The sequence below is a fragment of the Leopardus geoffroyi genome, chromosome A1 (genome assembly GCF_018350155.1).
Source record: "Leopardus geoffroyi isolate Oge1 chromosome A1, O.geoffroyi_Oge1_pat1.0, whole genome shotgun sequence".
Lineage (NCBI taxonomy): Eukaryota > Metazoa > Chordata > Mammalia > Carnivora > Felidae > Leopardus > Leopardus geoffroyi.
Window position 1 is genome coordinate 123785543 of NC_059326.1, and position 27539 is coordinate 123813081.

Sequence of the window (27539 nt, forward strand, 5' to 3'; positions counted from 1 at the left end):
CCAGAAATATGAGAAAATAAATTTGTTGTTTAAGCCACCATATCTTTGGCATTTTGTTACAGCTGACCAAACAGACTAAGGCAGGCACACGCATGCACACACACACACCATAGCATATCTATCCCCCTAAACAGACACCTCTATTTAAAAAGCAATGGAATATTCTCTGCCATAGAGATAATTTTCAATAATATTTTAGGATAGTAATGGAGAATACTGTGTTCAAGTTAGTGTTATAGGAAGATGCTTCTCTAAATAAACCCTCTCCTGTGTCTCCTCCTCTCTCTGACCCTCCCCACTCATGCTCTTTCTCTCTCTTAAGTATAAAATAAACATTAAAAAAAAAAGAGGGGGTGCCTGGGTGGCTCAGTTGGTTAAGCATCTGACTTCAGCTCAGGTCATGATCTTGCAACTTGTGGGTTCGAGCCTGGAGCCTACATTGGATTGTATGACTCCCTTTCTCTCTGTCCCTCCCCCACTCACACTCGGTCTCTGTCTCTGTCTCTCTCAAAAATAAATAAACATTAAAAAAAGCGATGAAACAAGCATTCAGTACAATAACTTATTTTCAGTAACTTATTTTTTAAAAGCTCAATAAAGTGAAAAGAATATAGATCAAACATGAATGAAATGGAAAACGAAGGAAAAGTCAGATCAACTAACTACATCAGTTTTTGCAGGTTAATGAAATTATTAGTCTTGTTAAAGGCTTAAGAAAAAAAGAAAAACACAAATACATCAAATTATTAAACTGTTAACAAGGTACCACCTCTATCTCTGGGCTAAATCTTATCAGAAACTCAGAGATACTAAGTAACTCAAGAGTACACAGCTTGTGGGTATGCACTAGGGCAAATAACCACTATTACACAGGTGGTAAGCAGGGGAGCCAGTATTTCAACAAAAAGTTCCTCTTCTTTTCACCACATCAAACCACTTTTTTTTTTTTAATTTTTTAATTTTTTTTAGGAAAGGAGTCTAACCACCAGGGTCCCATTTCCCTGCTCTACAAACGAGAAAGAAGAAAAACATTTTCTTTTAGGTCCCATTCAGTCAAGTTCATGATTCTTAGAGACTAAGTTGGTCTACATACAGACAATTGATTTCTTTCAGTAGGACTGGGTATGAAGGTGGAATTGCTCTGTGTGACCTAGGATACATCTTAATCTACTACACGTGGGCTGACTGAGCCATCCTAAAGTCTAAATATACTTTGCTGTAAACTACAGAAGAGAAATGTGAAACTTCAGCAAAACTTACAAGAAAAATAAACAGTGAGGGAACTGCTTCTAGGGGTTCATGGTTTACCAAAAGGTAGTGGGTAAAACCCTTATGTAAAAAATATTTTCCCTTTCAAAAAGAAAAAAAAATCCAGCATATGTAAATTTAACTATGTTTGTGTATTTTTCTACATATAGTATACTTGAGTGTAACAAGTAAGTCTACAGTTACTTTCGTGAAATGTGCCTCTACAAACCCTTTCATTTTCTCCTTTTAGCAGTCCTAGGTTAAAAGTAAATAAAAACTTTTTGGCTCTTTACTATTTTGTGTTACTTGCGCAGTTTATAGAAAGTTGTATTCATTCCAAACTTAAGGAATGTTCTTTATTTGGTGTCCAATTAAGTTTGAACAAAATACATGGGGAGGAGAGAGGGATACAGTATTTTTCTTGCTTTCTTTGCAAACAGGTGTTGCATGTTATTTCCAGAATCACATGAAAAATCCTCCTGCTAATTGACACGTTATATGTTACATCTGAACAGAAGTTTTCTTCCCCTCCTTTAAAAAGATCATTAGATGTCCATAAGTAAAGGGTCACTGGGTGGCCCAGTTGGTTAGGCGTCCAACTCTTGATTTCAGCTCAGGTCATGATCCTACAGTTCATGGGATCAAGCCCAGCATCAGGCTCCATGATGACAGCACAGAGACTGCTTGAGATCCTCTCTCAACCTCTCTCTGCCCCTCCCCTGCTCACTCACTCTCAAAATAAAAATAAACAAATGTTTAAAACAAAAATGTCCAAAAGTAAAGAGAATCATTCAAAATTTCTCCAACAAGTGAAACTAGTAAGTTTGCAGGTAAGATGGATGGTTTCTTCTACAGATTCAATGCACCCCTTCCTAATTATTACTCCTCATCATTTGACAAATGTTTCATGTCTAGCACACAGCTAGACTCATATAGCTGACACTCAAGAGAGAATGAAGACAAAAGAATATCTGGGGGTGCCTGGGTGGCTCAATTAGTTGAGCATCCAACTTCAGCTCAGGTCATGACCTCACAGATCGTGAGTTCAAGCTTTGGATTGGGCTCGCTACTGTCAATGCAGAGCCTGCTTTAGATCCTCTGTTCCCCATCCCTCTCTGCCCCTCCCCCACTTACACACGTGCTCTCTCTCGATCTCTCTCTCAAAAATAAATATTAAAAAAAGAAAAAAGATGAATATATGAAATTATCAATTATAAAGGGGAGAGGTGAAGCCACAAGATTTTATTAAGATCACTCAGTGAAAGAGACAATAGTCATAATCTTGGAAAGAAAACACAAAGTCAACAAAGCCAACTAATATGGAAGGAACTACCAGGAAAACAGGATACAATATGAAAGAAAAGATAATGCCAGGAAAAATGAAGGGGCACTTTAAAAAAATACCAGTAACAGTAGCTACTTTTTAATTAACTCTTACCCTATATCCTGACAGTATGGTACGCGTTGCAGTTTTCTAATCTCAATTAACTTGAAAAGGTAAGTACTATTATATCGATTTGAAGATAAAGAAACCTGCCCAAGGCCACAAAGGTTGCAGAATTAGGATTTGAACCCAGGTCAATGAGACCATGCACCCACTGAGTTCACCTGGTCTTAACAAATGCCACTTATAAAGAAGTTGAGCAGAAAAAGAACAGACGAGGTCACTGACAGAAGAATTGCCGCACTTGGACTGGGAACACAAAGACTGACAAGATTTAAGAAGTGAAGAGCGAGTGGGTAGAGGTGACCTTTATATGTCCTCTGGACAGAAAGGAAGGAAAGGGTATCTTGGTCCATACCTTGAAGAACAAATAAGGCAGAAGAAGGCTAACAATTTCTTTTTGTCTGTAGCACAAAAGGTAGGATAGTGAACTGAGGTGATAGAATGGGTTGGGGGGGGGGCGGGGGGGCGGGGTGGGATGCAGAGGGGACTTGACAATATGGATGAATGGACAAAACTAGATCCATGGTAGATGGGAGGAAATGAAAGCACAGGCAGACAACAAAGACCATCCAAAACAGGGTCAATTAGAGGTTTTTTTTACAAAAAATTTTAAAAGCTTCCTATTTCATTTGTATTGCTATGCAAAGTAGTCACAAAGCATGTCCCCTTTGGAGAAGCCACACCTAATTATTAGTTATTGGCTTCACTCTTTCCCTGCGGCCATAATCCCCCTGGCCCTTTGGCCCTGATGGAAAAGCGTAGCAGAGGGGAATAAAGAGGACTAAAACACCGTACACACCTCTATGTATTTGGCACCATACTGAACATCTAACATTAATTTTCACTTCATCCTAACAATACTAGAACACAAGCTTCATTAGGTATGGACATTTTTGTTTACTGATATATCCTAAGCACTTAAGCCCTCAAGAAATATTGAATGAATGCACAGAGTCACCTTGTAAAACAGGTATTATCGTCCCCATTTTACGGATGAGAGGATGAGTCAGAAAGGATAAGTAACTTAATTAAAGTCACAGATATAATAAGGGTGAAATTAAAAGTATTTAACAACTAGTGCTGCACCAGCACTGGCCACTCAGGACAGACACCAGCTGGTGCTAAAGCTGGGTTCTGCTTCAATCTTTCAGTTGTGGGATCTTAAAGAGGTCCATAGAAGGGACTAGGACAATGAAGGGACCAGGACAATGAAGGGTTGTGGGCTAGAAAAGGTAAGACTCAGATATACACTACTGGCTACCAGCTGTGATAGTAAGTGGTGCATCCAGGTTTCAAACATGTATTTATTTAACCCCAAAACCCTCTAAATGAATGTGTACCATTTGCTAAAATGTAGTACCATTTGCTAAAAAATGACAGAGCAGAGGACAAATGGAGGTTTTAATAGAACAGAAAAACATTTTGGGGCATCTGGGTGGCTCCATCAGTTAAGCGCCGACTTCAGCTCAAGTCATGATCTCGCGGTTTGCATGTCGAGGTCTGTGCGGACAGCTCAGAGCCTGGAGCCTGCTTCGGATTCTGTGTCTCCCTCTCTCGCTGCCCCCTCCCCACTCATGCTCTCTCTGTGTCACTCAAAAATAAATAAACATTAAAAAAACCCAGAAAAACATTCAAAGCAATTGTAATGGAATAAAGAGACTAATAGGCATAACAACTGCAATGGGAAATGGAATTAGAAATGCATTTAAGATTGATCACTAAAAAAAAAAAAAAAAGATTCATCACTGAGTTCAATCTGTTGCCAGGCAGTCTAAAAAAAATAGGATGATCCAACGAAAGTAGGGTAGAGGGAACTGAAAAATAACAGAAATATGAATGAGCAAAACAAAACTGCAATATAAGGATGTTTTGTTCCAGGTCAGTAATTTAGATACGTCTCAATAAGAAATGAAAAATCATAAAAAATTTTAAAATGTTTTAAAAAATAATAAATAAAAATAAAAATAAATGAAAAGTCAGCATTGGCTTTGATCAAGAAATGCCTGGGTGAAAGCTGTACTGCAGGAAGATGAGTTTATGCAAAGTAGAGGTGGAAAAGGGGAAGAGCCCTGAGCCAGGCAGGAGGGATCAGTGATAGAACTGTATGTATGTTTGGGTATGATTCACAGAGATGGCACGTGAAGTATCCAGGGCCACGAGTTCAAAGAACAGTGCACCCTTGGCTTTTAGAGACACCTGCGCTCTGGTCACCAGCTTAAAGTGACCACATCTCTGTGGCTGATGGTTTTACTATAAAAAGTACTCAGTTATCTTGCTGGGTTTTGTTTTGTACTTAAGTTGGGACAAAGGGGAGAAAAAGCAGTTTGGATATCTAAGTGACATTTACAAAAGAATTTTACTTTCTGTGCTTTTCTGTCACTAACGACCTATAATATACTCAACCCTGGAGTCTCTTCATTCATTAAGATACTTAAAATAAATGTGTGTATATTTTAAACAGCTTTTTAAAAAAAAAAAATACCCAGAACTATAAGGACAGGTTATTTTAATATGGACTCAGATTTCTGCACACACACACAAAAAAAGTTGGCCTATTTATTTATACACGAACAAAAATAAAAAGCAAGAAGTTGGTCACCTGTTGTTCCCTTCCCAAAAGGCACACAGTGCCAACTGGCCAGGACCATTAATTCCTTCCACCCTCTCATGGTAACAGCTGTTCCCTTTCTTTTTCAAGCTGGCAAAGGTCACGGTCAGTAGCACTCTTTCCATGCAGATTTCTATGTTCAAAAGGCAAGGAGATGGTGGACATAATAGGGTGTGGGGAGAGACAGCTAATTTTTTTTTCTATGTTACTTTCTCCTGGGCATTTATCAGAAATCTGTTTTGGGCTTCTTTGATATTTGAAGCTGTAACTATAATCATTTCTCAGCTGAAAAAAAATTATGTTTACATGAAACTGGAATTGGGGATGATATAAGCATTTTGAGAGTTCAAGGCCAAAAACTGTAGCAAAACTGTACAGTAACATTTACATCATTAGTGGCTCCCTAATTAGAAATGCATTATGCTATGAGAAGAAGCCAGAATCAAAAGGATACATACTGCATGATTTCATTTATATGACATTATAGGATGGAGAACCAATCAGTGGTTGCCAGAGGTGTAGGAGGTGGGAGGAGTTCACTACAAAAGAGCAGCAAGAAGAAATTTAGGGTAATAAATCAGTTCTGTATCTTGTGTGGTGGTTACATAACTCTGACGTCTAAATTGTCTCAATTCAAAGAACTGTATCCTTAAAGAGTGAATTTTGCTATATATAAATTTTGTTTAAGTCTAAATGTTGACTTAAGCCTCATACCCTGTTTCTCTATTCCCCTCACCTGTTCCAAACCTCTTGCCACACTGTACATGATGACCCCACCCCTTCCACCTAGCTAACATCTACTCGCCACTCTAGCTTCTATATAACTACTCATGAAATCTTTGGTGTGGCAGGGTGAGGTGCTGCATAGAACTGGGACTTTTCCACCGAGCTGGGTTTACTTTTGGCATTCTCCCAGTTATTAAACTTAAATGAACATGGGCAAATTACTTACCTATCTAGCTCAATTTTCTCACGGGTGAATGCAAATAAATACTATTTATATACCTCCCAGAACAGTTGTAAACTAAGAGCCTAGTAATGTGCCTAACATAGCACCTGGCACATTAAGACAATATATGCTTATTCCCTGATCTTTCTCCTCTGCCTACTGCCTCTAATGAAAAAGTAATTTTTAACTTGGAAAATGTATCAACACATATACAAGAGGACTTCATGAAGTAACTACCTGTATTTTATTTTTTTTGTTGTTGTTTATTTATTTATTTTGAGAGACAGAGAGCCCAAGCACACGTGTGCAAGTGCGGGAGGAGCAGAGGGAGAGGGAGAGAAACAGAATCCCAAGCAGGCTCTGCACTGTCCACACAGAGCCCAATGTGGGATTTGAACCCATGAACCATGAGATCATGGCCTAAGCCAAAGCTGGACACTTAACCAACTGAGCCACCCAGTTCCCCTAACTACATGTGTTTTAGTTATCTTTCTTCAAAGGCTTTTCAATAGCCAACAAATTTCACAAAACAGTGTAAGATAGTAAATCAAGGGAAAGATTCCTCTTTGAAGAGGTTCCTCTTTGAAGAGTTTATTTAGTCTTTAAAGAAATTATGACCTATAGGGTTCTATCTGGTTTTTATTTAAGCTTTTAAAACAACGCCTCTGTTGTTCAGATGGGAACACATGGTTAATTTACTTCTCTCTGAATTTACAATGAGACTTCCAGTCTCAGCAATCCCATCTACAAACTTCGCTTAACCAACAAAGTCTCTTGTATTAGTAGCTGGTCAACTTCTCCCACTCAGTGATAAGGTCTATATTCCAAACAATAACAAGTGTGTGTTCATTATTATAGTGATTCTTGAATAAAGCTGGCAAAGTGATATGCTTTTAAAATTTCTAGGACAGTCATCTTCTAGAAAGGTAATGCATAAATGCCACTTAAGAGGTTATGTATGGTGGTGGTTGGGGGCAGATTTAAAAACCTTTCAGGAGACTGCTTTAGCAACTTAAATTGATTTCACCATTTTGGTACAAAATTAGTTATCTCGATGCTCAAAAGATGAGTAAGAAATAATTTAAGAATCAAAACTATAAATCAAAAATTTTAAATAAACCAAATAAAATCCAGACCTGAGACCTCACCTGCTTTTAACAGTTCACATGTCCCCCTTTAAAAAATGTATCATGTGGGGCGCCTGGGTGGCGCAGTCGGTTGAGCGTCCGACTTCAGCCAGGTCACGATCTCGCGGTCCGTGAGTTCGAGCCCCGCGTCGGGCTCTGGGCTGATGGCTCAGAGCCTGGAGCCTGTTTCCGATTCTGTGTCTCCCTCTCTCTCTGCCCCTCCCCCGTTCATGCTCTGTCTCTCTCTGTCCCAAAAATAAATAAAACGTTGAAAAAAAAAAAAATTAAAAAAAAAAAAAAAAAAAAAAATGTATCATGTGGGGCGCCTGAGTGGCGCAGTCGGTTAAGCGTCCGACTTCAGCCAGGTCACGATCTCGCGGTCCGTGAGTTCGAGCCCCGCGTCGGGCTCTGGGCTGATGGCTCAGAGCCTGGAGCCTGTTTCCGATTCTGTGTCTCCCTCTCTCTCTGCCCCTCCCCCGTTCATGCTCTGTCTCTCTCTGTCCCAAAAATAAATAAATGTTGAAAAAAAAAAAAAATTTAAAAAAAAAAAAAATAAATAAATAAAAAATGTATCATGTAATGTAAATCTTAGAAGTATTTATGTGGATCCATCATGTCTAGTCTGAAATTACGGCAAATGGCAAGGATCCAAAAACTAAAAATAGTCATACTAAGATGTGTCTCTGAAGAAAAATATAAGAACTCTTACTTTGGCAGGAAGTCACCAAAGTGGCATATCTAAATTAGTAAGCTTTGTTTAAGACACACACACACACACACTTTTTTTTAAATGCACACAAGTCAAAAAAAACTGGTAAAATTCTTTTTTTAATGGTTATGATTACTGCAGTAGCAAATCATATATCCATTTTCCCAAAAATGTATGTTTGTGCCACTCAAGTTATTTTATACAGAAGATAAACTGAAGGAGGTACTCCCACCAAGTATTACTTCCAGAGTAAGAGCAAACATTCAATGCTGAAACTACACAATAAACAGCAGCTAGTTGGGAAGCAAGAAAAAGGACACGCAGACATTACTTTGTTGAGTGCCTAATAAGTACTCGGTGCTTGGGGCACTGGTTTCGGCTCGGGTCATGATCTCATGTTTTCATGCATGGGTTCAAGCTCCGCATTGGGCTCTGTGCTGACAGTGCAGAGCATGCTTGGAATTCTCTCTCTCCCTCTCTTTCTGCACCTCCCCCACTCACGTGGTCTCTGTCTCTCGCAAAAATAGAGACACCTGGGTGGCTCAGTTGGTTAAGCATCCAACTTCAGCTGACATCATGAACTCATGGTTCCTGAGTTCAAGCTCCACATCAGGCTCCGTGCTGCCAGCTTGAAGTCTGGAGCCTGCTTCGGATTCTGTGTCTCCCTCTCTCTCTGCCCCTCCCCTGCTTGCACTCTGTCTCTCTCTCTCAAAAAGAAATAAACACTGAAAAAAAATTTTTAATAAATTAAAAAAAAAAAGTACTAGGTGCTTTATTTACACAGATTCTCATCCCTAACAAATCTATTAAGTAGACAGTATTCTCTCCATCACACAAGTCAAGAAACTGAAGCTCGGCAGGACTAAATAACCATCTGTGTGACCTAAATCAAGAATATATAGCAAAGCAGAATTTTGAAACCAAGTTTATCAGGCTCCACATCCCAAACTCCACCATACTTGGTAACAGTTACTTGGAAAACAAGGATACCAAGTAATCCATTCTTCTCAACAAAGAGTGTTCTTTAAGAAGTCCAACTATTCTTACACAGTACCATATATCTAAAAATGGTATTCCTAGGGGCTCCAGGCTGGCTCAGTCAGTAGAGCATGTGACTCTTGATCTCAGGGTCCTGGGCTCAAGCCCCACATTAGGTGTAAAACCCACCTACCCCCCACCCTCTCCCTCACCACACACACTTGGGAATTCAGTTGTTTTTTTAAAAAGGTATTCCTGTATCTGGAAAGATCATTCTTCCCCATCCAGCATGTCATAGGTAACCACAAGAACCTATTATCCCAGCCTATTAGTGTTTCAGCTGATACCCCTAACTGATCTCCTCCCACTCTCCGAAATGATTCCTAGGGCCAGTGCTTGGAATCTTCTCTACTATACTCTCCTTTCTCAGTCCAACATTTTAAAGTAATTACCAATACCCACAATTTCCATTTCTTTACCAAATACCCACTTCTCAGACCACTCAAATATGGAAACTGCTTTCTTTACATAAGAAAAGGCTATCAATGACATTTGTGTAACTAAACCCACTGGACACTTTACAGACTTTATCTTACTTGACATTTCAGGAGAATGTAGACATTGTTACCACTCTCTCCTTGGAGCACTCTCTTCACTGGACTTTCTGGAAACATTCTCCGAGTTATTAGGGTTTCCTCTCAGTCTTGCGTTCTTCCTTCCTTCCCAACAATCTGAAATGCTGGTGTTTCTTAAAACTCTGTCTGAAACCTTCTCTCCTCACTTGATAACTCCTGCTTGAGATTTCAATTTTTATGACTTTGACTACCATGAATATGCCAGTGAGTCCCCATACTCAGACTACTCCTCAGACTACTCCATTTGTGCAAACAAGGACTTGACTTCCTCTTCAAAATCTCAAAAGCATCTTAAACATAAGGTGCTCAAAATCAAAATCATTCTCTCTTCTCTACCCCTCTTCCTATATCAGGTCACGTTCTCTCCTAATGCCCCCCAACTCATTATCTGGCAGCAATTAACATCCATCCATTAAACAAGACAGAACTTTCAGAACTATCCTTGTTATCTCCCTCTCTCTGATTCCCCACATTTTATGTTTCACCAAAACCTGTCCATTTTGCCTCCCAAATATTTCTTAAATCCATCCACCTTTCTCCATCTGCACCACTCCCTCATTAGTCTTACTACCATTATCTCACTTGGACTATTTCTTTCTCTTTTTTTTTAACATTTTTTAATTTTATTTTGAGACAGAGACAGAGTGTGAGTGGGGAAGGGGCAGAGAGAGAGGGAGACACAGAATCCGAAGCAGGCTTCACGCTCCAAGCCGTTGGCACAGAGCCCAACACGGGGCTTGAACTCACAGACTGTGAGATCATGACCTGAGCCAAAGCCAGACGCCCAACCAACTGAACCCCCCAGGTGCTCCTCACTTGGACTATTTCAACAGCTTCCTAACTCATCTCCCTAAATTCATTCTTTTCCAGCCCTAATCTATTATTCTACCCTATATCCAAAGTCATCATTTTAAAAAGCTACCCCATGCTTCTATTCAAAACTTTTTTTAAATTTTTAAAAAAAAAATTTTTTTTTTTAACGTTTATTTATTTTTGAGACAGAGAGAGACAGAGCATGAACTGGGGAGGAGCAGAGAGAGAGGGAAACACAGAATCGGAAGCAGGCTCCAGGCTCTGAGCTGTCAGCACAGAGCCCGATGCGGGGCTCCAACCCACGGACCGTGAGATCATGACCTGAGCCGAAGTCGGACGCCCAACCGACCAAGCCACCCAGGCGCCCCTATTCAAAACTTTTTATAAACCTTAACAGTACCCATCTCTCTCCTTTATAGCACTTATTAGTTTATTTTTATATTTATTTGTCTGATTATACACATCTCCTCTAAGAGTGTGGCACACAACATGTGAGGGACAAATACTTGTGGAATAGAGGACTCCTATGTAATGGAGAATAAATAAGCCTAAGAGAATATACAGATAAAGACCCAGCCCTTTTCAGATAAAGAAACTGAAGCTGTGAACATGGGTGATTTACCCTAATTGTAGGTGAAAGAAGTGGAATTCAAACTCAAACCTGTATGTTTCCAGTGTCCACACACCTAACTTAAAACGCATCCCATAAATAAAAAAAAAAAAAAAATCTCTAAAAACTTTTATATGTTACTAAAAACAAATGGAAATCATTTCCTATATTGGTAAAATACATTTTTTTTAAAAATAAAGTTCTATTGAAACTACAAGGTAAGACACCCTGCATTCTAACTTCTTTAAAATGGAACAGTCTTGTTTCTCTCTTATTTTGGGTAATTATAAGATGGATGCACAGATATGATTCACATCCTTTATTATACTAAGTATTAATAAGTCTGTATCTCCTAGTACATAAACACCTTCTACTGCATTGCATTTAGATAATCCACTGAAATATGTCTATGGCTAGCACCTGTATGAATTGTAAGATTTCATTGTTTGTTCTTTCTGATAGTTCAAAATTTCAAACTCCTCTACTTTTACTAAGACTTTAACTTAAAAAATACTCGACCAAGTTATAAAGTCTCCCTATCCCAGTATATCATTTGTAATCATGAAAAGTCCAAGGACGTGAAATATGGTAACTATCACAGCATTTTTCCAGCAATCTGATTTTTTCCCTTACTAAATCCTAAACATAGGTTGAATTAACTGACCAACTTAAAGGCCAGCTCTTTACTTCATTAATTTTATATTAATTTTATCTATTTTATGTGATCCTTATATTTTCCAAATGAAAAATCAGAATCTCCACCACAGTCTTTTTACTGGGCAGCAAGCAATCTCAGACCTTGTGAAGCACACATCCTCATGATTAATTTTCTCAGCCTTCTTCCTATTGAGGAAGCTTCATCCTCTCCTGAACTCCCCTTTGAAGGCAAAAACAGACCATCCAGCAATATTTACCTCCTTTCTTTTCTTTTTCCTCATTCTTTTTGCCTCCCTTTTTATTAGAATAAATTTGTTTAGCGAAAGCTCACATCAGGGCCATATCAAGAGGCTCTCTTGAGTTTAAAATTTCAGTAATGGCTATTGAATAATTCAATGCTTTTAAATGTAAGTTTTAATTATTAGCTAACAAAAAAATAAGCTCTTAAATAGTACTCAATTTTGTCAAGATTTTCTTATAACTTTGGCCATGTTACCTTAATTCTAGTGCCATACTTCCAATTGATGTTGAGTTTCCATGGCTGTAGGGTAGATGAAACTCCTTACCTGTCCAATGGGTCCAATGGGTCCCAACGCCCCACATAGTAATCATCAGGCAGCCAGCTACAGCTACACAGTAACACTCAGGTGTTACCATTCCAATCATTAATCAGCTAATGAACTGCAAGACTAGTACTGAGAAAAATTGAAAATCTTAGAAAATGTAATTACTCTATTTCAAGGAACATGTCTCACCTGTTTATTATTCTGCAGGTCAACGGAATAGAGCATAGCACAGGCCGATTACAATGTTAGAAGAGATTCCCTTGGTGTGTTAGATCTTTGCCAAAAGAATCTGACAGACTTTACTGAAGACAAACTACTACTGATACAATAATCTGATATTCAGCAGACTACATTAAAATCGTAGTTTCTTTCCTTTTTTAATTAAATAGTAGGTGAACACTAATCTCCACCTTTTTTAAAAAATAAAAATCCCTTCATTAAAATTTCAGTCTGACCAAATTATATTTTACAATGGCTTTTCAAGGTAGCACATGTTCCCATTTGTCACAGTATGACTAAGGCAAGAATAACGTACTAGTTCCAGGATTTCTTGAGCCACCTGGTCACTGATAAAGTTGTATACCTAAGTGTGGCAAAAGAGGAAATGAGGGGGGGTGGTCTACATTACTTTGTATCAGTGCCTATCATTACTTCCTAAACACTTCAGTTTTCAGCTTTTTCCTACTTTCTTTTTTTTCAACGTTTATTTATTTTTTGGGACAGAGAGAGACAGAGCATGAATGGGGGAGGGGCAGAGAGAGAGGGAGACACAGAATCGGAAACAGGCTCCAGGCTCTGAGCCATCAGCCCAGAGCCCGACGCGGGGCTCGAACTCACGGACCGCGAGATCGTGACCTGGCTGAAGTCGGACGCTTAACCAACTGCGCCACCCAGGCGCCCCAACTAATTCCTACTTTCTGCTGACAATAACACTCACCCCATTCTTCACCAGACTAGACTTATAATTGATCTCCTACAGTCTGCTGCAGTTGCTCAAAATACCCCCTCGTATACTATGTGCTCTCTGTCTTCCTACCCTGAGTCCACTGGTGTCAAATGCTGTTAATATATTCTGCAGCAACTGACTCTTCTTAATCAGCACGGTTTGCTTACCACTGTGATCCTGAGAGATAGGCAAGGCAGACATTATTCTCATTAGAAATTACACATAAATAAATGAAGCAGCCCATGAGATCTTGCCCATGTGATCAGAAAGAATAGCAGAAGCAAAACCAGAATCTGACTTCCAAACCAACAGCCTTCACTGCTAGATCATACTCTAAAGTATTTAAATAAAGTTACAAAAACAAATTGCCACTCACGACAAAACCTCCACTATATCAAATCCTAAGCAAGGGGGAAGGTCCATTTAAAAACCTATCTCCATAAAAGGTAATTTACTTACTTGTAATTAGATTTGGTTCATAATTAGACTACATTCAATGACAGCACTTAAACTCTCACTCATACTGTGAGACATAAAGTTAGTATTAATTTAGATATCCAACACTAGCTATAAAGTTGAATATTACCCATAACCTGCCTAGCAAGTTTTGATAACATCACAGTTTAAGAAACCTTTTCCCAACTGAGCCATTGAGGCAGAAACAATACATATTTGGAAAGGAGTCCATTTAAAATTCCTTTCTCTTATCCATGCCATTTGAAAAAAAAAAAAAAGTAAAATACAATAAACATCACTTGCTTCTGCTACACTGCTTAACTACGCTAGGTATATTTTCCAAATCAAATTACGATGTCATTTGAAAAACTATGTTTTTTTAAAAAACAGGTTTTTTTTAATTTTACTTACTTATTTTTGAGGGGGGATTTAATAATTAACAAGCTATTTTATGTTCTTCACACATTAGTGTGAAAACTACCTTTGTCCTTCTGATGACAGCTGTGCATGCTGACTGAAAACTCAAGAGCTTTTTTTTAAGTTTATTTACTTTTTTTTTTTTTTTTTTAGTTTATTTACTTTGAGACAGAGTGTGAATCGGCGAAGGGCAGAGAGAGAAGGAAATAGAGAATCCCAAACAGGCTCAATGCTATCAGCACAGAGACTGACTCAGGGCTCAAACTCACAAACCATGAGATCAGGAAATCAAGAGTCCGACGTTTAACCAACTGAGACACCCAGGTGCCCCAAAAACATAGTTTTTAAGTTAAATATCATAAAAGTATGAATTTTAATTACATTTGGTCATATATTTAACAAACTGTCTCTCTGAAGAAGGCTACTACCTAAAGTTAGGGCTATCTCAGAACACTGCAGATGGGTGTGATCACTATATATATATACCGATTTCTTAAACTCTGGAAAGAAGAAAATACAAAATCTTATTGATGAAAAGAAGTTATGATGAGAACTGGTTATATTTAGCTCCTTCAACCTCAAGTTGGGTCTTGATAAGTTTATATTTAACAAATAAAACCTCCATGTTTTAGGAAATGGGTACTAAGAGGAGTTAGGACTATCCAAACCATGCTATTACTAGTTCACACATCTATTCTATTACACTGTTCCCTCTCCAGCCACATTCATTTGGGTACCTTGCCTATGAGTTGTGGGAATATTGCTCACCTAGAAGCAAAATCAGAAGATCTTTGTGAGCTGATTCCACAGAGAAATAGGTTGAAGTAATAAAAACATTTCCCAAAGTGATCTGGGCACTAAAAACTGAAATACAAACCAGTTTCCAATGTCAATGTCATTTAAACTGAAACTAGGGGCGCCTGGGTGGCTCAGTCAGTTAAGCATCTGACTTTGGCTCAGGTCATGATCTCACAGTTCATGAGTTTGAGCCCCAAGTCAGGCTCTGAGCCTGGAGCCTACTTCAGATTCTGTGTCTCCCTCTCCTTCTGCCCCTCCCCTGCTCATTCTCTGTCTCTCTCTGTCTTTCAAAAACAAATAATCGTTAAGAAAAAACAATATTTAACTGAAACTAGAACACTAAATAATGTTCCAAAAGAAAAGTCACCAGCACATGATATTAAATTTAAATAACAGACTGGGTCACTGGTACCAAAGTGGTTTTTAGTTTAATAGTGATTAACAGCAGCACAGGCCAGGACTATGCTTAACACTTCACTGTGCTAAACACTTCATATACATTGTCTCATACATTATCTCAGCTAATTTCACAGCACTATGAAAAATGCCCTATTAGCATCATCTTTTTCCTCACTAGATGACGAAACTCATAGAGGTGAAGTGACCTGCCCAGTGTCATACAGTTATTAATAGATGGGTCTAGAATTCAAACCCTGGAAGAGTAGCTGACTCAAGTGTATTGCCTATTCATTCATGTAACAAATACCTGAATGACTACCATGTGCCACACACCTTCTGAACACCCACCTCCTGTGTCTTTATCCAGCAATACAAATGGGGCCTGAACTTTCCACAGGAATTATTTACAGAATTTAGAACTAGACAAAAGTAATGTGCCCAAAGGTGCACATTATTTATGCTGGAAAGTAAAAGCAACTGTTTAAGAAGAAATCATTTTGAAATACAGATAGACTTCATTAAAATACCAACCAATCTCCATTTACAAGACTTTGCATATCTCTTCAGTGTAGAGACCCTGTCTTACTCTTAGTAACCTCAGAGCTAGGAAATATCAGGCATTCAACTTACTATACAGTATTGTCACTGTTTCTTATGAGTCTGTCTTCCACAGTAAACAAGAGTTATTTGAGAACCAAGGCTTTTGTTTACTTTTTTCACCCATTTTTGTATTCCAATGCTGTGACATAAAGTAAGGCTAAAACCTCAGAGCTTTATGATGATTGCCTGAGTTTATGTAAGAAATTTACAAAAGATTCGTTTAGGCATTCAATGAATAATGTTTTTCTTCTCTTTTCCTCATTTACCCCTCAAGTGCCTAGGCAGTCAACCCATCTCTCTTACTGCTGATGTAAATGTACCAAAAGGCAAGGCAGAACCTCACTTAACAAGCTGCCAATTAACTCAAGAGCTCATCTAGGACACATTTCCTATATGTCATTTTCCTGGGCACCCCACCCTGAAAAAGACTCAGGAAACATTTCCAAACAGTGACAAATGAGAACTAAACCATGAGATTCTAACTATATCCGCTGTAATGAGTTCCCAAAGGTGACTCTGAACTCTACACACATGACTCCCATGAAATATAGTGAAGACCAAAAGTCTTCCTTTCCTGTATAGAAATGCCAACAACAATGCTACCTGAAAAAAAAGTCTGTGGGTATGTTACTTAACAGGGCAAATTCAAGGATGATATGCTGTCTTGGCAAACTCTTAGTAGTAATTAGGAATTTGAGTTATGAAAAATTAAAGTGCCTCCTTTGGGTAGCAGGCACATGCTCAAAATATCGTTAGGTAGAAATGGATTCTGAAGTCACATCATATAGAATTAAGATAGTCATAAAACAGTTAGGCTACCTAAAAATAATCATTGTTTTTACAATCAACTAATCTCCTAAACCTCTCCTTTGTCAACTTCTCCATTTATTAGTACCTTTCTTAAATATTGACCAATTTGCATTCAAAAGTTATAATCCTTAAAAATCCATTTCCCAATTCCCAATTATATCACTTCTTGGCTGGGTTCCATTGGGAGAGTTTCCCAAATATTCTAGGCCTCAGTTCTATCACCTACAGAATAGAGATGACCAAACTACCCTCCCTGAGCAAGTTGTTAAGAGACCTTACAGGCCACACAGGGCCTAGTAATCACTAAACAAATGTCAGTTATTATTATTATCCACTTTGACATTTAGAAGTTGGTTACAAAATTCACTATTAAGAATACCATGGAGAGGGGTCTGGGTGGCTCAGTCGGGAAGGGAAGGGAAGGGAAGGGAAGGGAAGGGAAGGGAAGGGAAGGGAAGGGAAAAAAGAAATTGGAGCACCTGGGTGGCTCAGTCAGTTAAATGTCCGACTTCAGCTCAGGTCATGATCTCATGGTCCGTGGGTTCGAGCCCTGCATCAGACTCTGCTGACAGCTCAGAGCCTGGAGCCTGCTTCTGCTTCTGTGTCTCCCTCTCTCTCTGCCCTTAACCCACTCGCATTCTGTCTCTGTCTCTCTTAAAAATAAACAAAAAAAATTTTTTTAATACAAAAATTTAAAAAAGAAATGAAAGAATACCATGGATGCATACTATATTCCAGTCACACTGGCCTCTTTCCTGTTACAAAATGCTCTTCACCATTTGGCCCTCAACACTTGCTCTTCCCTGTGCCTGGAATCATCTGGAATCATCTTCTTCCAGTTCCTCCATACCCTCCTTATTTTCATCCTTAAATCTTAATTCAAGTATCACCTCCTCAGAGAAGCCTTCTTTGAGATTGCCACCCTCCACTGTCTGACACTCTTCTACCTTGAACTCTTTCATGCCATTTACAAACATCTGTAACTGTCTTAAATATTAGTTTAGAAATGTTATCTTTTTTACAGTAATATTTACAGCTACTAACATTGTATTAAGCACATTATAGGTGCTTAATAAAGATAATGCAAAGTCAAATATTTAAAAAACTTAATACTGTTCTCACATACATCTATACACACACACACACATACACACACACAAATTTCACATTAATATACACCAAAAGAAACACCTGACTGAAAACAGCAAGAGTAATGGAAAGAGCCCAAATGTCCATCGACTGATGAATGGATAAAAATGTGGATGTATATACAATGGAATATTACTCAACCATCAAAAAGAATAAAACCTTGCCATTTGCAACCACGTGGATGGAACTAGAGTCTATTATGCTAAGCAGAAAAGTCAGTCAGAGAAAGACAAATACCGTATGATCTCACTCATATGTAGAATTTAAGAAACAAAACAGTTGAACATAAGGGAAGGAAAAATAAAATAAGATAAAAACAAAGAGTAAGGCAAACCAAAAGAGACTGTTAACTAGACAGAAGAAACTGTGGGTTGCTGGAGGAAAGATGGATGGGAGGATGGGCTAAATGGGTGATAGGCATTAAGGAGGGCACTTGTGATGAGCAGTGGGTATTGTATTTAAGCGATAAATCACTAAATTCTCCTGAATTAAAAAAATTTTTTTAATTTAAAGAATATAATAAGTGAAAAAAATTAAAGAGATGGAGAGGAGGGTATGGAGAGGTATTACACAACAATTGTTTGTTGTCCATTTAACTGCAGAGAAGAATTCAAATAATAGAATTTGCACAAATGAGGATGTACAATGAAGGCCATTCACAAATTTTGAAAATATGAAGTTCACTTTTTATAGGGAATGACCATTTCCATGGCCTAGGCAATAAAAGTAGTGAAGGTGACTCAGAGTACAGATAACTCCATTTTCTTGATTAAGGTGAAATTCAGGACTTAGCATGGTATGAAGTTTTTTTATTTGTTTAATTACTCTCTACCACAGACCTATACAGATTAATTTCCACCACTGCTGGGATTACCACTACTTGGAGATCATATATGTGGCTTTTACACATGACTGATACACTACTATTTCAATATGCTCTGTAAGCTTCAAAGACATTCCATGAGTATGCATCAGAAATGTTTCAAAGTTTGAGAGTGTTTTTGCCCCTAATACAAAACTAGCTGATGTTACTGCTATGAAAATAATTATGTTACAGTTAGTAGGATTACAGAAGATTGATTTTATTTCACAAATGTATCATGCACATTAAGTGCAAGACACTGCTCTAAGCTCTTTACATACAACTCACTTAAGCTTCACAACAACCATATAAGGTAGGTACTTTTATTAGCAAAGAGAGGCACAAAGAAGAAAACTGCCCAAGGTCACACAGTTAGTAAATGGAGGAAGTGAAATGTAAACCTAAGCAATTTGGATCCAGAGATCATTGTTAGACTATGCTGCCTCTCTAATATTTTAAAGGAAAATTAATTGTTTATAAAAAACAAGATATTTCCAATGTTAAACTAGTTTTAATTAAAAAACAAAACAAACAAAAAATTATTAGCCATCTAGGCTTTAAACCTAGACAGCAAGAAGGCTGAAGGGAAGAAGTAAAGGAGGAGGAAGAGAAGAGAAAGCTACTTGTATCCACTGTTCATAATATCTGAATGGTGAATGCTTTTTAAAATGAAAATCAGACAAGACAGTGTCTATGTAATCCTTAACTAGCTTATTACAGAGACTGTGTATTTCCATCCCAAATGCTGAATTAAGCCACCTAAATTAGGAGGAAGCAGACAATTAACATTCCAAATTCCTTTCCATAAAATTGAAGCTATATTTTAACTGGTTCACTTAAAATCTGGGAGTTTAGTGACTTTCTTACAAATTCTGTTTTTTACTAGGGTAAACAATAACAACTTAAACTTCAATTTCTTATCCAAGAGAATAAAAAAAAAAAAAAATCCCCCAAGCTGAGCATACATAGGAAACTTTGGTAGAGCTCAGCCAAAAATGACTAAACAAAAAAAGAGTAATCAAGATCCATAGCACGCCCCTGAGTTTCCAAAGGGATGTAATTCAAAGAGAATATAAATGAAGAATTTACATTTCATAAAATCTATGGAGAAGAACATTCTCTAAACATTTCCATACTTTATTCCAAGCAAGGTAAATTAAAGTTAAAATTCAACTGTATAAAACCAACTGGAGTCAAACAGTAGCAATTTCTTCCAGGTCTCTGCTTTTGTTCAAAACTGGCCATTTAAAGGTAGAAAAACTCTTGCGGCAGGATTCCAGTCTAACAAAAGAATATGCCAGTTTAACAAATTTTTGATCATTTTTTGAGATTCCATCCCTCTCTCTGTAGCTGGGAATAGAAAAGTTATATGAAAAAAACACAAACCCAGTGACCTTTCATCAGAAGCAAAAGAGGTTTGCTTAATAAAAGTTAATAAAGGAAGTTCTGGGTGGCTCAGTTGGTTAAGGGTGTATCTCTTTATTTTAGCTCTGGTCATGAACTCACAATTTGTGGGTTTGAGCCCTACATAGGGCTCTGTGCTGACATCACCAAGTTGGCTTGGGATTCCCTCTCTCCCTCTCTCTCTGTGTCCCACCCCCTGCATTCACTTACACAGGTGCACACTCTCTTCTCTAAAATAAATAAATAGGGGCTCCCAGGGCTCCATTGGCTAAGCATGTGACTTCATCTAGGTCATGACCTCAAAGTTCATGAGTTCGAGCTCTGCGATGGGCTCTGTGCAAACAGCTCAGAGCCTAGAGCCTGCTTCAGATTCTGTGTCTCCTCTCTCTCTCTGCCCACACCCCCACCTGTGCTCTCTCTCTCTCTCTCAAAAATAAACATTTAAAAAAATAAAAATAAATTTAAAAAAACATTGTAAAAATAAATACAAGTTAACAGAGGTTGAAGTGGCTAGTGATCAGGTAAGCATTTTGTCCTATTTATTTATTTTTATCTTCAGCATCCAACACGATGCCAGGCACCTAAGCAAACACATGTTCAAGAATGAATGAATGAATGAATGAATGAATGTCAGGAGAAAAGGGAAGGCACAATATGCTGCAAACTATTTAGCAAGTGAAAATCTTTCACTAAATATTTAATTTTTTTTTCCCCTTGAGAAAGGGGTCCAGAATGAGGGAAAGGAAAGGGAATCACTCTTCAGAGGTAATACTTAAGGTGCAGATGTCAGTATTACAGCAATGACATATGACATCATATTGAGATAATTACTAGGGAAGAATAAGTAACAGGGATTCCACAACCACCTACTATCATCGGCTGCCAGTTTTTTGCTGCCAGATTTTATTCTTAATCTATTGACTACGATTTGACATAATGATGATACCACATTTGGAGCATGGTAAGGAAACTATGACCAACCTCTCTTCCAAGAAAGCCAACATTGGAGCCCATGAGCTCCTGTCTGCACCTGCTATAATGGGCAGCTGTAACTGATGTTAGTGAAGAAAGGGAAGCTACTTCAGATCTGTTTTGGACAGGCATGAATGTTATCAGTAGGGCCCAAGCAAAACAAACAAACAAACAAAAAAGAAGCACATTCAAAAAAGGTATTCAACAGAATTTAATGAAGGAACCATCTTCAAAAAGCAGAGGCAGGATTTAAGAAAAGCAGCAAGGGATGGTGGAAAACTCCCATGCCAGCAACATCAGGAAGCCATTATCATCACTAGGCCTAAAGGGGCAAGTAAGGGGTTACCAGAACCCAGAAAGATCTGTAACTGTGGCTGGCCGGCAGAAGAGGGCCATTTAATAGAAGCTGTGACCTACTCACAAAACACAGAACGGCTTTAGCAACACAAATCCAGCAGGAAGGAACTGGCTCTTCCAGGCCTCCTACTGACACACCACCAACCAAGGCAAACCAGAAACCAGAAACCAAGAGGTCAGTTGATACAACTCACAGAATCTGCTTCCCAGAGCACAGATAAAGGTGGAGAACAGATCTGGAGGGGCAAAAGGAGAATGTGGAGCACAAAAAGGTATTCTAAATGACTGCCACACAGCAAAACACAAGTATACAAAAGGTTTTTGCCAGTTCCTCTTAAATCTTTTAGACACCATGGAACTGTCTACAAAAAAGTCATAAATGTAGGGTACCTACTTGGGTTTCTACTGCCCTACATGAAGGTGGGCAAGAAAAAAAAGATTCTAAAAGTAATTCTAGGTAATTTTTGTCCCTTCTGCATCCCTAAGGATAAACAGACAAACCATTTATTTGCAATGGATCAGGTCTAAGACAAGTCCCTTCTCTGTACTCAAAGGGCACCTATTCCATACCTCAATTATTACACTTATCAGGATGTACTATAAGCCGTTTATTTGTCCTTCATTAGACCCTGAACTCCTTTAGGGCAAGGATTGTCTTAATCAACTTTGAATCCCTAGCACCTAACATGCACCTGAATCAGCCTTCAACCTATGTGCACTGAATCCATCAGTGGACTCAGCGTCCATAACTGGCAGCGTTATGCCACAAGGGATGAAATGTGGAATGACTCTCAGAAATTAAACACTAGTAAGTTTTATTCAGGACATCATTTAACACAATGAGCAAAAACATAGTTCCCTTTATACCAGCCTGCTATCATTTCCTATCCAGCAGCTTTTCTTGTGTGCTTAGATACTTACAGCCAGTCTTTTCTACAATGACAGAACTCATCATCAAAAGATCTAGAGAAAAATGGCAAGACTATGCTCCATTTCAAACACACATTATATCTCAAAATTCTGACTTTTTCTAAGAACTCACCAGATCCACCGAAGAAACTCATCATTTGGTTTATGAGATGGAGGAATTCATGTTTTACATGATAAACATGACTGAGAGGTAGAAACACACACAGCACATGTTTAATGATCACTTCAACAGACATCACACTCCATAAAATTATAAAGTAGTCATGTGACACAATCATGTTACATCATCAAATTAAAATGGATATACTGTATGATGTTGGGGTGGTCATTAACAGAACCTGGAACATATTCACATTATAATTATGAGTCACTTTCATATAACCCTGTATTTAAGAAGTGTTTAATCATCTTTTTGTTGGTATAGGCAACTCTTAACTGTATATACTCCACAGAAAAAGAATAAAGTTAATTCCAAATTGATAACCCTCTTCAAGCTACCATAATTTTAGTCTGTCAATCTCCTGCTGTCAGTAAAGTGAATAAAAGCCAAATTTAAAATAACCTTTAGACTCCAAGAGGTGAATTTGCTATAAAAATGTATTGCCTTCCAAAACCCAGTATGAAAAAGTTTTGTATCCCAGCACCTTCATTGCTGTTTGTAATGGAGAGTTGACATTGTTAAATTTAACGTCATCTTATCTACCAAATTAAAATAAACTAGTACTTCATTTTCTATTTAGGGAAAGGGAATTTTGGGCTCATCATGAAAATCTTCTGAATTACTTTAAAAGAAACTTGAGCAATACAATAACAGATAAAACATGTTTCAATAGACCAGGTATCTTTTTCTAAAACATACTTAATCCCTAAGCCCCCAAAGCAAGTTTTTCCCAAAACCATTAAAAACACTTAAAATCAAAAACACAATTTCATCTTTTTGAAAACCATCATAAATCCTGAAAATATCAGGTCAATAAAATTATAGCAAAAAAACTGTTATTACCTCTACAGTACAATTATGTGATATTTGCATCATGTTGAAAACACAGACCAGAAGAACTTATAATTTATAAAACCGTACTACAAATGGGTTCTCCATTTTAGATGAATTTAAAAACACAGAAACAAAACATAGACCTACCATATGACTGTGTATATTAATATTAACTTTCGTTAACTTAAAGCAGTATGAGGTTTCACTTATCCTAGTACAGTGCTTGGCCCACAGAAAAAAACATGACATTTGTTTTACAAATTATTAACTCTCACAAGGGAGAAGAGGAAATAGATATATAATTCTGAGAGTACACAATTTGTGGCAATGGCAGGTAATATCCAATATATTGGAATTATCAAAACTACTTGTGACCAAACATTTTCCTCTCCCTTCACTAAAATATATGTGACATTTAACAATGCCCTAGTGACACTGTGCTTTAGCACATTTTAAAATTTAACATCTTACCAGAGGAGAGGTAGGTAGTGAGATCAGTGAAACAAGTGAAAGGGATTAAGAGTACATTTATCATGATGAGCACGGTGAAATATATGGAATTGTTCAATCACTATATTGTACACCTGAAACTAATAATAACACTGTATGTTAATTACACTGGAATTAAAAGAAAAAAAAGAAAAATCTAAAACTGCAATAAAATTTAATGTCTTCACCAAAGGTAAATTTTTCATCGTAAATAAATTTCAATATATTTAATGTAGTTATTAGTATGTTTTGACATTTGAAGAATTAGTTCTCCAAAGGGGTTGAGGAGGAAAAAAAAGAAAGAGAGAAAGAATTACTTCTGTTTCTATAAAATATAGTGTTCCAAAATTCTGTTTCTCTTTTCTGAACTTAACTCCAAAAATTCACTGTGGAGCTCTAAAAGAGCTCTCAGTCAACAATAAAAATATTTCATAAATAATACAGGGATTTTACCTCAAAAAAGAGGAAACAGAATTTATAAGAATTCAGCAAGACTGCAGCCGCCTAAATGGTCAGGTTTGAGGCAGGAAAAGTGGAATACTGGATTCAAATCGGGGATATTTCCTATCGGTGAAAGCCATTATGCACACCTGCACCAAGGATGCCACAGTCACAGATCTCCAACACTGAGGTGTTGCCAGTACCATTACTTTGATACCTGACTCTCGCTACCCAAACCTCGAGCAGGTCTTCTTGCTTTTTTGTTTGTTTGTTTGTTTGTTTTCCCCCACAACGTCTAAATAGTTCTCAACATACTACCTTACACACAATACATATTAAAAAGGTGAAAGTTATTCCTTCCAATCCTTTATCCAGATGCCTATCCCTTATCCAGATGACTTCAATTCTTTCTTGTCAAAAGCAAGGAGCAATTGGGAACCTGAAGCCCCAGAAATGAACTCTTCCATCAGGAAGCCAACGCCAGAATTGCTGCAGCCAAAGAATGTGTAGTGCTCCTTGTGGGCTGTCACAGGAGATGGAAAGCTACACCATGGCAAGGTCTGTACAGAGAAGGAAACAGCAGGTCTGGAGCACGCGCGCATACACAACCAAACAGCCAGTTTCTTCAGATCCATAGGCAGAAATTTGGCATCCTCACACCTACTTGCAACCTGACAATTTACAACCTGGTAACGCCTTCTAATTAGGAAGGTTCTAGTCTTTTATAGACGAAAAATTAAACTGCTTCCCACAAGTAAGATAAACCAGGCGGGGCGCCTATTACTGAGAATACCCAGTGAATCAAACCTCCAGTGTCTCTACAGATCCTGACGTGCCAGTGACCGGGCTTCCCTACAGCAGAGAGGGGAGGAGCCCACCCGGCTCTGCTGGAAGTGGAACGGGAAACAGAGGACAGGAGCAAGGGACGGAGCGCAGAGACGTGAACAGCGTCCAAGCAGGGCTAGGCTCAGCACACCGGCGGGCGACAGACAAGACAGTGGGAGCCACACACGGACCGAGGTGCAGGCTGCAAAGCGGGATTCCCGGGCTGCGGAAGCCGTTCCCCGAGTCTCGCCCCGCAAAGGTGCGCGCGTCAGAAACACACACCCGCCCCCACGCCCGTGGGCAATTCTCGGCGAGTCCCCTCCCAGAAGACACACGCCCGTACCCACCGGGGCACCCCACCCCGGGCTCGCACGCACACGCCCCTCAGGCCGGCGGCGCGTACGTACCCAACAATACGCAGAGCACATCAAGGGCCACGTACGGCAGCCGCGTCTTGTCAAACATGGTCTCGGTCCCAACAGCCCGCAGCGCGCGGTAGATGAGGCACACGATTTACGACACGGGGCCAGTGGGTGGCGACGACCCCGAGCTACGGCTCCTCCCGGCGCGGGTAGAGCAGCTGAGGGCGGAATAGGTCCGGGCGGCGCTCTGGCGGCCAGCAATGGCGCCCGGGACCCCTGCCCTCGCAGCTCTCACCCGCCGAGACGCTCGCGTGCCAGCTGGGGCTGCTCCCTGGTCTCAGGCCCTCTTCGGTAGGCCCTGGCCTGCCCTGGCAGATTGCTGTCCGGATCCCGGCACCCTTTCCAACAGGCGGAGCGTCAGGACTCGTGCTTTAAGGGTGAAACCCGTAGGGAGGAGGAACGCGGGCTCGGCCCCTCCCGCTGGGCAGAGCGGGACCGACCAGCGCCGGCCTTCGCTGGCTGAGGGGAGGGAGATGGAGACTATGCGGCCAGTAACGGGCGGTGGGGCGGGGCCTGGAACCCCGCCCAAGAGCACCAGCAAATAAAGGGTGCCGGCCCCACCCCGCCCGACCTGCAGGGCCCGCCCCTGAAGTGGGTTGCACTGCCTGTTGGGCCGACTCTGGGGGCGCCTCGGGTCTGAGGCAAGGGCCGTTGCTCCGACCCGCGTGGGTCCGGTGGTCGCGGGACGTGGTCTCCTTAGCTCTGGCAGCCGGTTACTCCTGCCTGGGAGGGAGAGCTAGACTCCAGACCCTCGATCCTAGAGCGTCGGCTCCCTGCCAGCCATCCTCGGCTCCCTGCCAGCCATCCTCATCCATAGGGATTGGATAATAAAGAGGTCCAAGATAGGCAGTGACAAAAGACTTGTCCTAGCGTTACTTAGGCTCCTCTGAACCTTCTACTTGTCTAGGATTCCACCTAGGCCTTCAAGTCTGGCCTGGCCGAGCTCAGTATTAATATGAATCCTGCTAAGTCATCCCCCTCTTGATGTCTGATGCCTTTGATACGTGATCAAATTCCTTATCCTCCACCTTTGGCCTGCTTTACTGTTTCTTCATGGTAATTTTCCATCCACTGACCCAGTCACTCTTCTTGTTTGTTGGCTGTGTATTCCCAGCTGTTTTTATTCAAATTTCAGCACAATTTTGTTCTCCTATTGCAGTAATTTTGACCCTCTTTAGTAATAGTCTTCCTCACCGTTTTAACAAGTGTCAATAAATAATTTTTCTTTAACTGAAATGAGCAGTCTTCTCATCCCTGATTCTAGGAGGACCTTAGCAGAGATTTAGTAATCTCAGCTTCCTAACCTGTTAAATTGGGATGATAATCCCTGCTGTGTGTTCTGGTCAAGAAGTGGTGAAGCCTGGAAAAAAATAATAGGAAAATGTTCTATAAAAGGTCAAAACCTCTACAGTTGTTAAGGACTGGTATGTTTTCTTATTATTCATATCTTCGTATACAAAGATGTAAGATGCAAATCAAAAACTGTACCTACTACTTCTCTGACTTTAACTGCCAGATGCCCCTGAAAAAACAGAGGGGTAAAAAAAACAATGGAGGGATAACATTTCCCTCAATGATTCTGAAGATAAAGCCCCAAGTGATATCCCACAAGCAAGAATGTATTTGAAGAAGCATTTCTTCTTTAAAAAGAATGTAAATTTTGAGAAGCCCGGGTGGCTCATTCAGTTGAGCATCCAACTCTTCATTTTGGCTCAGGTCATGTTCCCAGGCTGGTGGGATTGAGCTCCTACGTTGGGCTCTGCACTGGGCATGCAACCTGCTTGGGATTCTCTTTCTCTCTCCCTTTGCCCCTGTCCCCAACTCACTCACACACGCTTTCTCTCTCAAATAAAAAAAAATTTTTTTTAAGTAAATTCTGTATTTCACCTTTGTTTGAATATCTTTTAAAAGTTTTAAACAA

General features: G+C 39.4%; 1 protein-coding gene across 5 annotated transcripts in view; it reads right to left on the bottom strand.

The window, feature by feature from the left end:
• PLPP1 (phospholipid phosphatase 1) overlaps window positions 1–26079 on the bottom strand; it is a 91332-nt gene extending 65253 nt beyond the window's left edge. For 2 of the 5 annotated variants that reach the window (XM_045493384.1, XM_045493377.1), the window contains exon 1: window positions 25604–26079. In XM_045493384.1, coding sequence (XP_045349340.1) covers window positions 25604–25661 — 58 coding nt within the window. In that variant the 5' untranslated portion in view covers window positions 25662–26079. Of the gene's footprint in view, window positions 1–9632; window positions 9636–10749; window positions 10757–25178; window positions 25327–25387; window positions 25529–25603 lie in introns of those variants that run through there. The other 3 variants (XM_045493401.1, XM_045493394.1, XM_045493412.1) reach the window with 3 other exon arrangements.
• Window positions 26080–27539: the final 1460 nt, after the last annotated feature.